Source organism: Pteropus vampyrus, unplaced genomic scaffold, assembly GCF_000151845.1.
Source record: "Pteropus vampyrus isolate Shadow unplaced genomic scaffold, Pvam_2.0 Scaffold147, whole genome shotgun sequence".
Lineage (NCBI taxonomy): Eukaryota > Metazoa > Chordata > Mammalia > Chiroptera > Pteropodidae > Pteropus > Pteropus vampyrus.
This window is the reverse complement of record NW_011888928.1, coordinates 1,537,754-1,552,796: the sequence shown is the minus strand read 5'-3', so window position 1 is coordinate 1,552,796 and position 15,043 is coordinate 1,537,754. Positions and strand designations below refer to the sequence as shown.

The 15,043-nt window shown below is 49.0% G+C and overlaps 1 protein-coding gene across 1 annotated transcript in view; it reads left to right on the top strand.

Annotated features, from left to right (window-relative positions):
- SLC12A5 (solute carrier family 12 member 5) overlaps nt 1–15,043 on the top strand; it is a 34,668-nt gene that overhangs the window by 13,022 nt on the left and 6,603 nt on the right. The window contains exons 2-17 of the mRNA XM_023536044.1: nt 395–489; nt 833–964; nt 1,342–1,488; nt 2,296–2,350; nt 2,845–2,975; nt 4,943–5,184; nt 5,889–6,100; nt 7,693–7,863; nt 8,160–8,258; nt 8,400–8,457; nt 9,853–10,027; nt 10,665–10,783; nt 11,061–11,159; nt 12,096–12,215; nt 12,526–12,630; nt 13,918–14,086. Of these exons, the coding sequence (XP_023391812.1) occupies nt 395–489; nt 833–964; nt 1,342–1,488; nt 2,296–2,350; nt 2,845–2,975; nt 4,943–5,184; nt 5,889–6,100; nt 7,693–7,863; nt 8,160–8,258; nt 8,400–8,457; nt 9,853–10,027; nt 10,665–10,783; nt 11,061–11,159; nt 12,096–12,215; nt 12,526–12,630; nt 13,918–14,086 (2,129 nt within the window). The remainder of the gene's footprint in view (nt 1–394; nt 490–832; nt 965–1,341; nt 1,489–2,295; nt 2,351–2,844; nt 2,976–4,942; nt 5,185–5,888; nt 6,101–7,692; nt 7,864–8,159; nt 8,259–8,399; nt 8,458–9,852; nt 10,028–10,664; nt 10,784–11,060; nt 11,160–12,095; nt 12,216–12,525; nt 12,631–13,917; nt 14,087–15,043) is intronic.

Here is a 15,043-nt window from a genome sequence, read left to right as displayed (position 1 = left end):
TAAAAAGTGGAGTATCCTTGGAGCCTCAGGCTGTAGTATTCTCTGCCTCCCCCGACCCCAGGAAAAAGCATGCTTCCAACATAAAATGACAGGATGGGCCCAGTTATGGTCAAAGAGGGGACCCTGGGGAGTCTAGGGTGCCCTGGTAAAGTAGGACCCCCAAGAGCAAGGACACACTCACACATTCATTAAATACCCAGTACATTCCAAGGAGTACACAAGGCTCTTAATATATGCTGTCAACTAAAATTCTGCAGGCGAGGTAGTATTAGTTCCCTTTTTCCAATGTGCAAACCAAGAATCAGAGAGTTAAAGTGGCCACACAGCTGTACTGGCCCAAGCGGATGGATGACAACCAGTTGGTACCAGGCCCCTGACTCCTCTGCCTTCTCAGGTGATGGCAACCCGAAGGAGAGCAGCCCCTTCATCAACAGCACCGACACAGAGAAGGGAAAGGAGTACGATGGCAAGAACATGGCCCTGTTTGAGGTGGGTTGATAGGGCTGTTGGACCCACGCACAGTTCATCTCCCCATTCATCAGGCACTCCTTCCTTCCCTAGGGAACAGTGCCCTCCTCTCCATCTCTCCGTCAGGGCCACCTTCTTCCTTGAGCCTCCACATCTCTCCTTCTCCTTCACCCCTGCTGCCCTCTCTCATCCTTCTACTATCCTCTTTCCCTGTTCTCCTTGCCTATTCCTCCTCCTTCCCCATCTCATTCCAACCTCAATGGTTTGCCTTCCTTGTCCACATATCTCCCAGCCTCCTACCATCCAGCTCCCTATCCCCTCCTCTAGGCCCCAGTGTCCTAACAATGCTGCCCTCCCTCCACAGGAGGAGATGGACACCAGCCCCATGGTATCCTCCCTGCTCAGTGGCCTGGCCAACTACACCAACCTGCCCCAGGGAAGTAGGGAGCATGAAGAGGCAGAAAACAATGAGGGTGGAAAAAAGAAGCCAGTGCAGGTGAAGGCCTTGGGGAAGAAGGGATGAGAGAGGAAGGCAGAATGGAGGGGAGGAAAGATGGGGGAAGAAAAATGGATTCAGATGAAAGGATGAAGGCTGGAGGTAGAGGGGTAGGAGTTGGGGACTGAGGGAGGGGAAGGGATGGGAGATGAGGGATAGAGGTGGAAGGGAGGAGGGAGGGGTTGGTTTGAAGGAGAGGTGATGGACACATGAAGGCTGAGAGATGGGAACAGGAGGGGAGGAGGGAAGGGAGATAAGAATCAGAGGGAAGAGGGATGGAGAATGGGGATGGAGAGAACAAGGAAGTGCGGGATAGAGGGCCTAGGGAATTGGTGGTGATTAGGGGCTATGGAAACTGATGCTGGCCTCCCTGGCAGGCCCCACGCATGGGCACCTTCATGGGCGTGTACCTACCGTGCCTGCAGAATATCTTTGGTGTCATTCTCTTCCTGCGACTCACTTGGGTAGTGGGCATTGCAGGCATCATGGAGTCCTTCTGCATGGTCTTCATCTGCTGCTCCTGTGTGAGTGACACCCTCCCCTCTCTTACCCCCTGACAGCTGGGCTGAGCAGGGACCTGGGGGTGGGAGGAGGGAGGAGGGAAGCATGAGACCTGAGCTTTTTATAGGAACTACTGTGTATGATCTTTGAGAGTAAATTAGGTCTGACTGGTCCTTCCTGCATCACACAGGCTGGTCCCTGATGGCTGTTAACCAGGTTTTAACTGGATGCATGTGTGTGTGTGTGTGTGTGTGTGTGTGTAACACAAGTAATTATAAGATTCATTGATGAAAAGGGTAGATGTACAGAAAGAAATAAAATTCACCTGTAATCCCATAATAGTTAATATTTAGGTAGGTCCAGACTCACAAAAAATGGGCTTATGTGTCACAAACAACTTTGTAATAGAATTCTTCTTATCTTTAAGAAAAATCAAATATTCACTAGACATCTACTTGTTACATTTATGTTTCTTCACACATGACCCTTGAGCCACTTTTGTGTGTGCGATAGCCATTTTGGAAGCTATTATCCTATTTTGTAGATGAAGAAACTGAGGCTTAGAGAGTAAAGTGACTTATCTCAGCCCAGACAGCTGGTGAGAGGCCAGGCTGGGTTTCCAGAGCTCTCTGATGCTATACCTTGTGCTTTGTCCATGTAAACGGTGAATAAGAGCTTTTCTTGACAAGAAGGACTTGGCAGGAGTAGAAGTTGGAACAGGACCAGGGAGAGGCTCAGTGGAAAAGGACTTGCGGGTTTGGTGGATGTTTATGGGGCATAAGGTTTGGCCCCCACCCCAGCTGCCACTCTGATGATCTCTTTCCTCACAGACGATGCTCACGGCCATCTCCATGAGTGCAATTGCAACCAATGGTGTCGTACCTGGTATGTGACTGGGACTTCTTGGAGGGGGTGGGGCCAAAATGGTTGGGAGTGGAGCCTGAATAGTTGGAAGGAGGGACAGTGCCCCGGGCTTTGGGGGCCATCAGGACCCAAGAGAGGCACTCTTTCAGACCTGGGGGATAGACTATGATGTTTGTGGGGTAGATGGGGCAGCCGTATGAAGGGGAGGCGAAGGAGGCAGTTGATGGTGTTGGGCAGAGCAATACAAGAACTCCCTTTGTCTGAGACCCTTCTCTCCATCATCCTATTTTCTGAGTCGTGACCTCCGCAGAGGGGTGATTAGCAACATGGTACTTAGTGCTGCAAAATCCACTTCGAGTGGCTAGCTGGGTCTTCCACCAGTCCTAGAGCTGCAGCCTGTAAGGCTTGTGAGGCCCAGAGCGCCCCACTTCCTGCTTCTGTCCCTGAACCCCCTTAACCTTAACGGCAGCCCAGTGCCCCTTGAACCTCTTGCTGATACTAGGTTCTTTCTGCAGCTGGCGGCTCCTACTACATGATTTCCAGGTCTCTGGGCCCAGAGTTTGGGGGCGCCGTGGGCCTCTGCTTCTATCTGGGCACTACCTTTGCTGGGGCCATGTACATCCTGGGCACCATCGAAATCCTGCTGGTGAGAGGGGCCAAGGAGGAGGTGTGGGGTCCCAGGCTGTCAGACAGTTAATTAGTGCTCCCTGGACACCTCCGATAGGCCACTCAGTAAGGCCAAAGGGAAATCAGATGTAGTTGTGCCTTTAAAGAGTTCACAGTCTAGTTGGGGAGACAAGATGCAATAATTATGTAACATGAACAGCTGCCGTTTATCAGGCACCCACTGTGCTCTCAGCGGAGTTCCAAGTGCTTTACAGTCATTATCTTGAATCCTCATGAGGTTTAAGTATTATTATGCCCATTTTACAAATGAGAAGCTCGGAGAGGTGAAATGACTTGCTCAAGGTCACTCAGCTACCAAATGGCAGAGGCGGCTTGATTAAGAGTAAAATCATGGTAGAAATAATAATAGCAATGTCACATGACAGCTACCATTCTGTGATTGCTGACCATGTGCCAAGGACTCTGCGAAGTACTTTATAAATGTTAATTGTCAAGGGCTGATGGCTAGTGGATTGCAAAAGAGAAGAAGGATATGAGGGAGCTGAGTAAAGAGATCTGTCAGGAGTAGTGACTGATGAGGAGTCAGGTTGCCGGACAGTGTTTGAAGGAAATGGCTACTGACTTTGGTCTCCGATCTTCCTGCCCCTCCAGGAGGAGGTGGGAGTTGAAAAGGGTTCTATGGTATATAGAAAGTGGGGCTGACATTTCCCAAACCTCTGCTCTATCCAGGCCCATGGCCTGCAATGTATTATTTTATTTTATTCCTGACTCTCCCATGAGTTAAAAGATGTCCCCATTTTCCAGATGCGGAAAGCAAGGAAGGGACGTGAGGATGTGTAGGGAGTGTGAATTTGTGTCTTTCTGACCCCAAAGCCAGTGCTTGTCCACTCTATCATCCTGCGTTGGAGAACTAGGGCTGAAAGGTGTTGCAGCTTCTGGTTTGGGAACAGAATGGAGAAGTACAGGGACAGGAAGAATGGTCGGGGAATAAAAGACCCGAGGAAAGGGAAAAAAAGATCTGAAGAGCCAAATTATGAGAGAATCGAATTAGACCTTTATGACTTTTACAAAGATAAATAATTTTAAAATTATTATAAAAGCGATGCTGCCCATTGCATAAATTGGAAAAATATTGAAGAGTGTAAAAAAGGAAATAACAATCGCCAGAAGAAAATCAGTAACATTTTGGTGTATTTCTTTCTAGTTTTTGTTTTTCTATATGATAATGTATTCTGTCTTTGTAAATTATAACTATAGATCACCCCACATAACAACGCTCTCTTTGTAAATATAATTTACAAATGAAAATACCTTTTGTAAGAATATAAACATATTAATATTTAGAAGAGAAAATACAAATGTGCAAAAAGAATAAAAATTATCTACATTTTCACCATTCAGGGAAAACTACTGTTAACATTTTGACATGTCTACACACACAGACATCATTATGCATACATGTGTATATGTTAACATATAGTACACACATATATTTATAAAAATGAGATCATAAGACACATTTTTAAAAAAACTTGATTGTTTTTACCTAATATAACATGGATAGCTTTTTGAGTCAGTTCATGTAAATTTGTCTTTTTCAAAAGCTCCATAGTCTATATGGAAATATCATGATTTATTTGCCCATTTCTCTAAAGATTATCTAATTTATTTCTGCCTTTTTATTAGAAATAACAAAAACACTAAATAATTATTAAAATTATACTCAGTAATCAAAATAATAGAAATTAAAAATTGCTTCCTACATCTTTGTAATGTATTTTTTAATGACTGTATAATAGTCCTTGCAGGAGAGAGCATGACCTTCACCATTCCCCTGTCATAGGATGTCACTTCTAGTCTTGCACTACTGTAAATTTCCTGTGACCAGTATCTTTTCTCTAAATAACTTCTGGTTATTTCCTTGAGGTGATTCTCAGTTAGTGCTTACTAGGTTACTTGCCTGACCTCCTTGCCCCTTTTCCACAGGCTTACCTCTTCCCAGCTATGGCCATTTTTAAGGCAGAAGATGCTAGCGGGGAGGCAGCAGCCATGTTGAACAATATGCGTGTGTATGGCACCTGTGTGCTCACCTGCATGGCCACAGTGGTGTTCGTGGGTGTCAAGTACGTCAACAAGTTTGCCCTTGTCTTCCTGGGTTGTGTCATCCTCTCCATCCTGGCCATCTATGCTGGGGTTATCAAATCTGCCTTCGATCCGCCCAACTTCCCGTAAGTACTGCTGCTCTGAGTCTAAGGCATTGTCCTCCTCCTCTGTGGCTCAGTTTCAGGTCTGCACACCAGTCTTTGCCAACGTCTCTCTCCCCATCTCCAGAGTCAGAATGGTTTTGGATTCAGAGCAACCTCCCCTGGGAGGGAAAATCCTGGTTTGGGGACAATCTCTGTAGGGTAGGATGACATTTCTGGCAGTGGGCACATTTCCTTTGTGAGGGTCAACTGCTTGCTGGTGGGATGGACTGAAGAAGAGCCAACTGGAACAATTTCTAAAGGGATGAATACTCTGTGTTAGGAAAACATTCCGGGGTGGGGAGACAACCTCCTGGAGTGCGACAACTACTTAGTGTTAAACACCTTCTCTAGCATAAGAAAGGACACAGAAGAGAATGTGGTCCTGCCTCTCTTTCTAGGACAAATTCCCCTATGTCCCACTGCCCAGGAGTCACACCCATAGACTGCTGTCCACGGTGCTGAAACATCATTTCTCTAATGCGGTGGTACTGGGCTGTGGCAGCGTATTAGAATCGCTTGGGGGAGCTTTGAAAGACACCAGTCTGGGCTCCATCCTAATTAAATCAGAATCTCTGGATATGGGGCCCTGGCATCTGAGTTTTTTTAGAGCTCCCCCGGCGGCTCTATTGTGAAGCTGGAGCAAGGTTATGTCGCTCCCCATCTTCCTCCCTTGTTTCTCTCCCTAGGATCTGCCTCCTGGGGAACCGCACACTGTCTCGCCATGGCTTTGATGTCTGTGCCAAGCTGGCTTGGGAAGGAAATGAGACGGTGACCACACGGCTCTGGGGCCTTTTCTGTTCCTCTCGCTTTCTCAATGCCACCTGTGATGAGTACTTCGCCCGAAACAATGTCACAGAGATCCAGGGCATTCCTGGCGCGGCCAGTGGCCTCATCAAAGGTCTGGGGGAGGGGAGAGGGCTGGTGTCTAGGGAATGCTCAGGGATTGTGGGTTAAACAGTTAGGATTAAGGGACTCTACTTAGGATTCAGTTAAAGTCAATCAATTTTAATTGATCACCTACTCAGGGCCATGTTCTCTCTTTGGGATCATGGAGGGGTAGTGATGAAAGGGAGCCTTTGAGTATCTTATCACCTAATAGGAAATAAAGTCATTAGCTTAACCAGCACCTACTAAGTGCCTAGAAATGTGCTAAGCATCAGGAACACAACATAAATAAGTCACAGTCCTTGACCTCAAGGAGTCTAATGGCAGACATAAATGCATTAGCGAATAAATTCTGATATGTGTAGATGTGTGTTCAATGAACAGAGACCTTCCAAGAGAGGGAGTGGTCATGTGTATAAGGTGGTGAAATGAGGCTTCCTGGACTCATCTTAGAAGGCTTTTGAAGGACAAATAAGAGGTTTTCAGTTATATTAAGGAAATGAAAGAATTCCAGGCAGAAGAACAGCTTGCCTAAAAGCATGCAGACACAGAGGAGCATATTGTGTCCTTCGAATCACAAGTAATTTGGAATGACTGGGGCATAACGTTCAAAGAAGGAGGGGCAAGAGATGATACTGGAGAAGCTGGCATGAGCCAGACTGTGGTGGTCCTTGAAAGCCATTTCAAGTGTTTGGACTGGGTCCTGAGGGCAGTCAGGAGACACCAAAGGGTTTTGAGTAAGTGAGGAACATGGTCAGCTTGTCATTTCTGAAGGTTTACTCTGGTTGCTAATGTGGATGGGCTAAAATGGGGGAGAGAACAGAGGCAGTGAGTCCAGGAGGAGGCTGACATTGAGTCCAGGTGAGGGATGATGGTTTTCTGACCTACAGTGAGGGAATGAGAATGGAGAATGTCAGTAGGAATGGAACAGTGTTCTCCACCAAGGCTGTTTTGCCTCACAGGAGACATGCGGCAACGTTTCGAGACAGTTTTGGTTGTCACACTGGAGGGTTATTATTGGCATTTAGTGTGTAGACCCCAGGATGTTGCTACACATCCTATAATGCTGCAGGACAGCCCTCCAGAGCAAAGAATTATATGTCCCCGAATGTCAATAGTGCTTAAGTAGAGAAACACTGGGAAGGAGAGAAGGGGCACATTTGAGAAATATTTAGGAGTAATGGACAGGAATTGGAGATGGTTTTGAAATGCAGATGGAGAAAGGAAGCAGTTGAGGGCAATGTCAAGGTGTCTGAATTGATGGTAGTGCCCTTTACTGAGATAAGGGATCCAGGAAAGTAGTTGGTTTGGGGTGGGTGGGTGATGAGATCAGTTTGGGACATTGAATCTGTCTGAGATAGGTGTGTCTGCCCCAGTAAACTAGGTGATTTGAGGACAAAGACCAAATCTGATTCATGTGCAAAACCCCTGCATGTGGTGTGGCCAAAAGCAGGATCTTAAGAAATGTCCATGGAAATGAAACAGAGCCAAGGCCCCGGGAGAGGTTGTTGACCTTCACCCTTCTTTTTGGTCACCCAACTCCTGGCCCCAGAGCTCTGCTATCCTGACTTCTGGTCTTTCCTGAGCATCTTGTCTCCCCCACAGAGAACCTCTGGAGCTCCTACCTGACCAAGGGGGTGATTGTGGAAAGGCAGGGGATGCCCTCAGTGGGCCTGGCTGATGGCAACCCTATCGACATGGACCATCCTTATGTCTTCAGTGATATGACCTCCTACTTCACTCTGCTGGTTGGCATCTACTTCCCCTCAGTCACAGGTGAAGGGGAGCTCAGAGGGGGAGGACTCTCGGTGTGGATGGGTGGGAGACAGTCAAGGATTATGTGGGGAATTTCTTGTCTAACAACCCCATCACATAGGCAGGAGCCGACAACTCAGTTCTCATTGGGCAGATGAGGGAATTAAGGCCAGGAGAAGCCAAGTAACATGTCCAAGTTCTCACAAAAATCCGTGTACCAAGACCAGATCCCAGGCTTCCTGACTCCAAAGCCGGGGTCCTCTCTCCTCAGTCTGTCTGGTCTCCTGTGGCTCCTGTCCCAGCTGCTCTGTTCACAGGGATCATGGCTGGTTCTAACCGCTCTGGAGACCTGCGGGATGCCCAGAAGTCAATTCCCACTGGCACCATCTTGGCCATCGCCACCACCTCTGCTGTCTGTATCCTGCACGGCTGGGCTGGGACCACAGTGGGTAGGGAGGGCTAGAGGGCAGGCAGCTGCTTCCTCACCTGCTGGCTCAGGAGGGGTGGCGATGGAGAGGAATACAACCCTAGAAATTCTCCTTCATTCTCTGCTGCAGATATCAGCTCTGTTGTTCTGTTTGGGGCCTGCATTGAGGGGGTCGTCCTGAGGGACAAGTAAGTAAGGGAATCAGGGCTGATCCTGTTCTGGGGGGTGGGCATAAGGGGCTGAGTTCTGGGAAACAGACCCGACAGAGGGTGCTGAACCTGTGCGAGAGGGCTTGTGGGAGGGAGGCCGCAGAGAACTGCTTGTCAACTCACCTTCTTATATTTCATCTTTCTCATGTCGCTTCAGCTCAAGAAGCTTGAATGATGTCTCTTTTTCCTTTAGGATACTGACACTTTCCTTTTCTTTTTCTTTAAAATCTATTAATTCATTTACTATTTCCCGGATATAACCATGTGTTGGTCACTGTCCAGGGTCCTGGGGAGAACAAAATTAAACAACCTATGGCTTTTGTCCTGAAGGATCTCTTTGTGCATGGTAACCGTAGTCGTCAACAGACTTGAAATGCAGAGCAGTAGGGGTGGCGATAAAATAAAGCACATGCCCTATGGAAACACATAGGAGGCTGCAATCCAGTCCTCAGAGGGTCGGGGAGGAGGAGGTGACACTAGAGGTGCCTCATCCACATTTTCTCATTTATCCTTCCTACTTTAAATGTTGAGTAGAGATTACTTAGGTGTCTAGAAAGGGAACGAGTATTCCAGGCAGTGGGAACAGCAGAAACAAAGATGGAGGAGAGAAACAACTAAGAGTGTGTGTGTGTGTGTGTGTGTGCACGTGCGTGCGTGCGTGTGTGTGTGTGTGTGTGTGTTTGCATGCACAAGTGCCTGTAGCTATAAGCAGTTAGATCTTCTGGAGCATACACTTCTGAAGAGTGTGTACATACACAACCAGGAGGGTGAGGTAGGAGATTCTATCCCAGAAGCCAGTTTCTATGGTCCCATCCTGGCTTCTATAAGGTGGGGAATGGAGGACATGAGGCTGGAGAGTTAGGCTGGAGCCAGTCTTGGAGGCCTCATTTTCAGTACCAGGAAATTGGAGCTTTATTTTATAAAAAATGGGGGAAACTCTGAAGGGTTTTAAGCAGAGGAGCGACCTGGCCAAATAGATGATTTATATATATTACACCTATTAGTTTTTAGGGCAACTTAAACTCTACTTATCTCATTTTGCTTAATCAGAGACCTCCCACAAGATTGCAAGGGGTTCAACAGGTCATCCAGTATAATTCATCATCTCATCCTTTTGTATGAAATGGGTTTATAATGATTCTCATTTTATATTGAGGAAACTGAGGCAAGAAGAGGTTAAATGACTTGCCCAAGGTCACGCAGACAGAAAGTGCCCAGAACATCAGGGCCTTTGTCTCTCCCTTTGTCCCTACAAGGGCCTAGCGCTGTGGAGGGCAGACAGCTGAACCTGAAGATGGTATGGGAGACCTGCCCTGGAGATCCAGGTGCCACTACTCACCTACCATCTCCTGTCCCTTTGCTGCTTCATTCCAGGTTTGGCGAAGCTGTGAATGGCAACCTGGTGGTGGGCACACTGGCCTGGCCATCCCCCTGGGTTATTGTCATCGGATCCTTCTTCTCCACCTGTGGGGCTGGGCTGCAGAGCCTGACAGGGGCCCCACGCCTGCTGCAGGCCATCTCCCGGGATGGCATTGTGCCCTTCCTGCAGGTCAGTGGAGGGCAGAGTGTGGGGAGAACAGAACACTCCTTACACCAGCCATCCAGGCCCCCGCCCAGAGAGGCTACGTGGTGAGCCAGGGACATGGCAAGCTTTGAACTGCCTTCTGGGGCCCTTCTGCTCTGTGCTGCTGTTACAAAGAATGTGTGTGCTTTATTTGGGATTTGGCCCACGGCCAGTGCCATCTCTTTAGGCAGAGTCGTCTGCTCTTAGGGGAAAAATAAATGGCCCTCCTTTGGTCTAGCGATCGAGCAGGGACTCAAGGAAGCAGCCAAAGGGCAAGAAAGGGGCAATGCTCTCCATGATGCTTAAAAAAAAGATTTATGGTGCACACAGTCACGGCCACTTGCTGGCCTCCTGTAGTTCCTCTCCCATCTGTCCTCTTCATTTCCCCTTAAGGGATCATTTGAACTTTATTGCACTGGGGTACCAACGTCAGGGTGGGTGAGATACAGCAAAATCCTGGTATTCCCTTGGGTACCGCTAAAATATGAGAAATACAGCATCCTCTCCCTACCTCCTCCTTGGTTTGGGGACCTTTGCCTCTAAAGCACTGGTCCCCAAGACTGGAAGAGACACAAGAAGTCCATAAGGTCTCAGGCCCCCATGACGGTTGCCCTGTCCTCAGGTCTTCGGCCACGGCAAAGCCAATGGAGAGCCAACATGGGCCTTACTCCTGACTGCCTGCATCTGTGAGATCGGCATCCTCATTGCATCCCTCGACGAGGTCGCCCCTATTCTCTCTATGTGCGTGCTCGCTGTGACCCTGGACAGCCACCCAGACACAACTCCAGGAGGTCCCCCACTGTCATGGAAACCCATCCTTTGTTATACAGAGATTTATCCCCATATGTGTCAGGGTGTGTTGTAAGGGGATTTGGCCTTTGAACCCCTTCCTAATCACCAGAACGTGATTCGGCCACCCCCAACATTCCTTTCCCCTTTTCTCCCTTTCTTCCTCTGTGTTTCTCTTTCTGCCTCTCCTTGCATCTCTGTCTCTCCTGGGGGCCTTTCTGCGTTCCAGGTTCTTCTTGATGTGCTACATGTTCGTGAACCTGGCCTGTGCAGTACAGACGCTGCTGAGGACGCCCAATTGGAGGCCACGCTTTCGATATTACCACTGGTGGGTGCCTGTTCCCCCTCCCTGCCCCACAGAACCATCCTCTCATCCCATCCCAATCCCCACCTCACCCAGCCCATCCCCTCCAGGTCTAAGAGTCCCAAACTCCAGCTTTTGTAACCCAGCTAGCATAAGAAAGTTCTGGAGAAGGTTCCCTTATAATCACTAGTAATAACATAACACAGTCATAAATGGTTTAAGCTGTAATCCCTCCCCTGTCCATAATGTTCACCATCTTACCATATGGGTGAGGAAAGATCAGTGTCTTCAGCTGTGAAATGGAATGATAACTGCCCTTACCTCATAGGGCCCTTGTGAGCATCACAGTGCTTGGTGCCCGGAAGATGCTCCTTATGTGGAGGCTGGGGTTCTTCTGGTCATTTTACTTTAAGCTTCTTCATCCTCACAATAGGCCCATGGGGCAGACAGAACGGGAACGATCATGCTTATTCTGCCAAAAGGAAACAGAGGCTTAAACAGGGGAAGGAACTGGCTCAAAGCCTCCCGGCAAGACTGGCATATCTGTACTAGAACCCAGGTGCCTGACTCGCACTGAGTGCTCCTGCTTTGCCAGTCACCTCTTCCTGGGGGCACACTCTTCCTGGGAGATCCTGCTTCAAACTCTCCCCAGAGACCCCTGCCCCAGGACCCACCTGGAAGGGCGGTCTGGCAGGGTCTAAGGCTCTGGGGCAGGGCAGGGTGCTGACTCGGGAGGTGGGTGGAGCGTGGGCTGGTGCCCTGTCTGTGGCTGCTCGTCTGTCTGAAAGGTGCCTTATCTCTGCGGTGCTCATGGGGGTGATGGCGTGAGTTCCCCTAGACATGGCTATGCCCTTCAGCTCTTGCCCAGGCCCTGCTTCATCTAACTCTTGCTGTCTGAGCCTTGGAACCGGTGACAGCCCTGCCAGGGCTCAGAGGCTGGGTCTCCTTCCCATTGTGTAGGACACTCTCCTTCCTGGGCATGAGCCTCTGCCTGGCCCTCATGTTCATCTGCTCCTGGTATTACGCCCTGGTGGCCATGCTCATTGCTGGGCTCATCTACAAGTATATTGAGTACCGTGGGTAAGTGTAGGAGGAGGGGAGGACTGGGAAGGGGGATGGGTGGTTGGGGGCTGGGATGGGGGTGAAGCAGGCAGTGGATCTAGAGTGGAGGAGAAGGGGTGACATGGGGTAGGACTGGGAGATAGATAGGGGACAGGAGCAGAGAGAAGGGGCTGAAGCTTTGAGAAATGAAGGTGTCAGGAGCAACATGCATGTCTTGTCTGAGCCTGAGATAGAAGGCTCTGCCCTGAGGTGGCCACTTCAGTGTGGACCATTCCACCTGACACTCCCTGGCTTTCTGCCCTCATGTGATCCCCTTCCTGGCCCCCAGGGCGGAGAAGGAGTGGGGCGATGGGATCCGAGGCCTGTCTCTCAGTGCTGCTCGCTATGCCCTCTTACGCCTGGAAGAAGGGCCTCCGCACACCAAGAACTGGAGGTAAGCATGGGAGCACATGTGTGAAGGCTCAGTGAGGAAGGGAGCAGGCCCTGACCTACCTCACCTGCTTGGTTCTGCTGAGTGGTGCTCCTGCCCCAGTGGTATGTCCTCAGCCTCTCAGCTCAGCTCCATCCAAAACCTTCCCACTTACAGCACCGAGGCTGGGCTGAGTGCCAGACATTTGTTCTCCAAAACTGCCACTCCAGTTTTCTGGCCATCTAGTCATCCATTCATTTATTCTGTTATTTATTTTAAAAAATGTATGAATGCATGAAATGTGCCAAGCCCTCTTCTGGTCTGGGGATAAAGTGAGTTCACAGTTCTGTGAAGAAGGCGCATACAGAGACAGAGAAACACAATATCATGTAGCATTTGCTCTGGGAGAGGTGGGATCAACCACTTTGAGAGTTATAGGGTCTCCGAGAAATCTCTAGATTTATAACAATCGCCCGCCCCCCATTTTTATTCATGTGAAAGTCAGGGACCAGAGAGGGTTCAGAAGTCATAAAAGGCAGAACTGGAACCAGCATCATCAACTCCTGCATCTTAGCCCAGGGTGCTTCCTAACCAACTGCTGTGCAAGCCCAACCCCTCATTTACCTCCCTCAGGTTCACTTTGCCAAGAGCAAAGCCTGGAACTCTGAATTATACCTAGGACATCATTGTCTTGTCTTTGCTGATGTCTACTAAACTGGGCTTCCAAAGACCAGAGCTTCGAATTATTTGTCTGTGAATTCTCAAATGCTTAGTGCAGGGTCTAGCCCAGAGTAGGTGCTTATTAAAAATGCTATTAAATTGATGGGTGGTTGGATGAATAAGATGGATAAATGAATAAGAAAATCAGTGGATAAATAGACAAGTGGATGGCTATGCGTGTACATATATATATGGGAGGGTGGTTGGGTGAATAGATAAATGTATAAATCAATGGTGGTAGGTTGATGTATGGGTAATTGAGTGAATAATGCATGTATAGGTAAATGAATATAGATATAAGTGGACGACTGAAGGATAAAATAGATGGGTGGGTGGTTGAGTGGATGGATGGATGAGTGAGGTAGATGGAGAAATGGATGAGTGGACGGATGGATGTGTGGGAGAGGTTGCATGGGTTGATATTCAAGGAAATGGGTGGGTGGCTATTTAGGTGGATGGATGGGCGATGGGAATGTAGGTAGATGTGGGTATAGAAGATGGATGATTAATGAACTCACTGGTGTATAGGTGTATGGTGGGTGGTGGTTGGGTGGGTAGTAGAAGGATCATGTGACTTTGGACCCTCTTCAGGCCACAGCTGCTGGTGCTGGTGCGTGTGGATCAAGACCAGAATGTGGTACACCCACAGCTTCTCTCGTTGACATCCCAGCTCAAGGCAGGCAAGGGCCTGACCATTGTGGGCTCTGTCCTTGAGGGCACATTTCTGGACAACCACCCCCAGGCCCAGCGGGCAGAGGAGGTGAGTGGAGGCCCTGGTGGATGACAGTCTTTGCCCCTTTATACTTTCCTTCCTTCCCACCCGTGGGATCAATGGGGGCTCAGACTTTACTGTCCTTTTACTTAGAAGAGGGGTCTAAGGGCTTAGGGAGTGAGTTCCTTAGAATCCACTCACAGAACCAAAGACCATCAGAGGGGCCCATTTTGTGGATAAGGAAACTAAGGCTTAGAGAAGCCAGGTCCCTGGTCTCGACAGAAAACAGAGACTCAGATTGGGACTGCTTGACTCCTACTCCAGACTTCTCCCTGCCAAAGTTAAACCTTTCAAAGTGATTTCACATCTGTGGAGTCAGCAAGGTGAGTAGCCACGTCTGGCACAGGAAGAAACTATGGAGCACGGAAGGAAAGCAACTTGCTGGAAGTCACAAAGCTGGCTGGAAGCATAGTCAGGATTCGAACATGGGTCCCTGGCTCCATGTCACCTGCTTTTGTCCCCCTCCACTGGCCCATGCTCACAGAGCGGTGTACGGAGCCATGTGGGCTGGGCCGGCCAGCGTCTCCATTAAGAGGCACTAACGGTTGTCAGAACCCGGTGGGTAGCAAAGGAAGTGGGTTCTGTTTACGATTCGGGTCTCTCTCCCCTCGGGCTGTGACCAGTTGTGGAGAGAGGAAAGGGGGCCTGAGTGAGATGAGGTGATCTGGGTAGGGGCACCCCTAATGGCTTATGACAGTTGCTGTTTCTGCCTCACTGGGCCGTTCACACCAATCTGTCAGAGCCCAGAGCTGGAGGCTTCCACTGGTTAGTTTAATTCAAGGTGCAGTGGCTGAGGATGTGCTGTGCACCAGGCACTGAGCTAGTCACGGGGGAGATGGAGATGTATGAGACCAAATCATAGCCCTCAATGTGGTCACTCAGGGCTGGTGGGGAAGATGGAACATTCACAGAAGGCGCTCAATTCATTTGATGCTGATAGGTGCT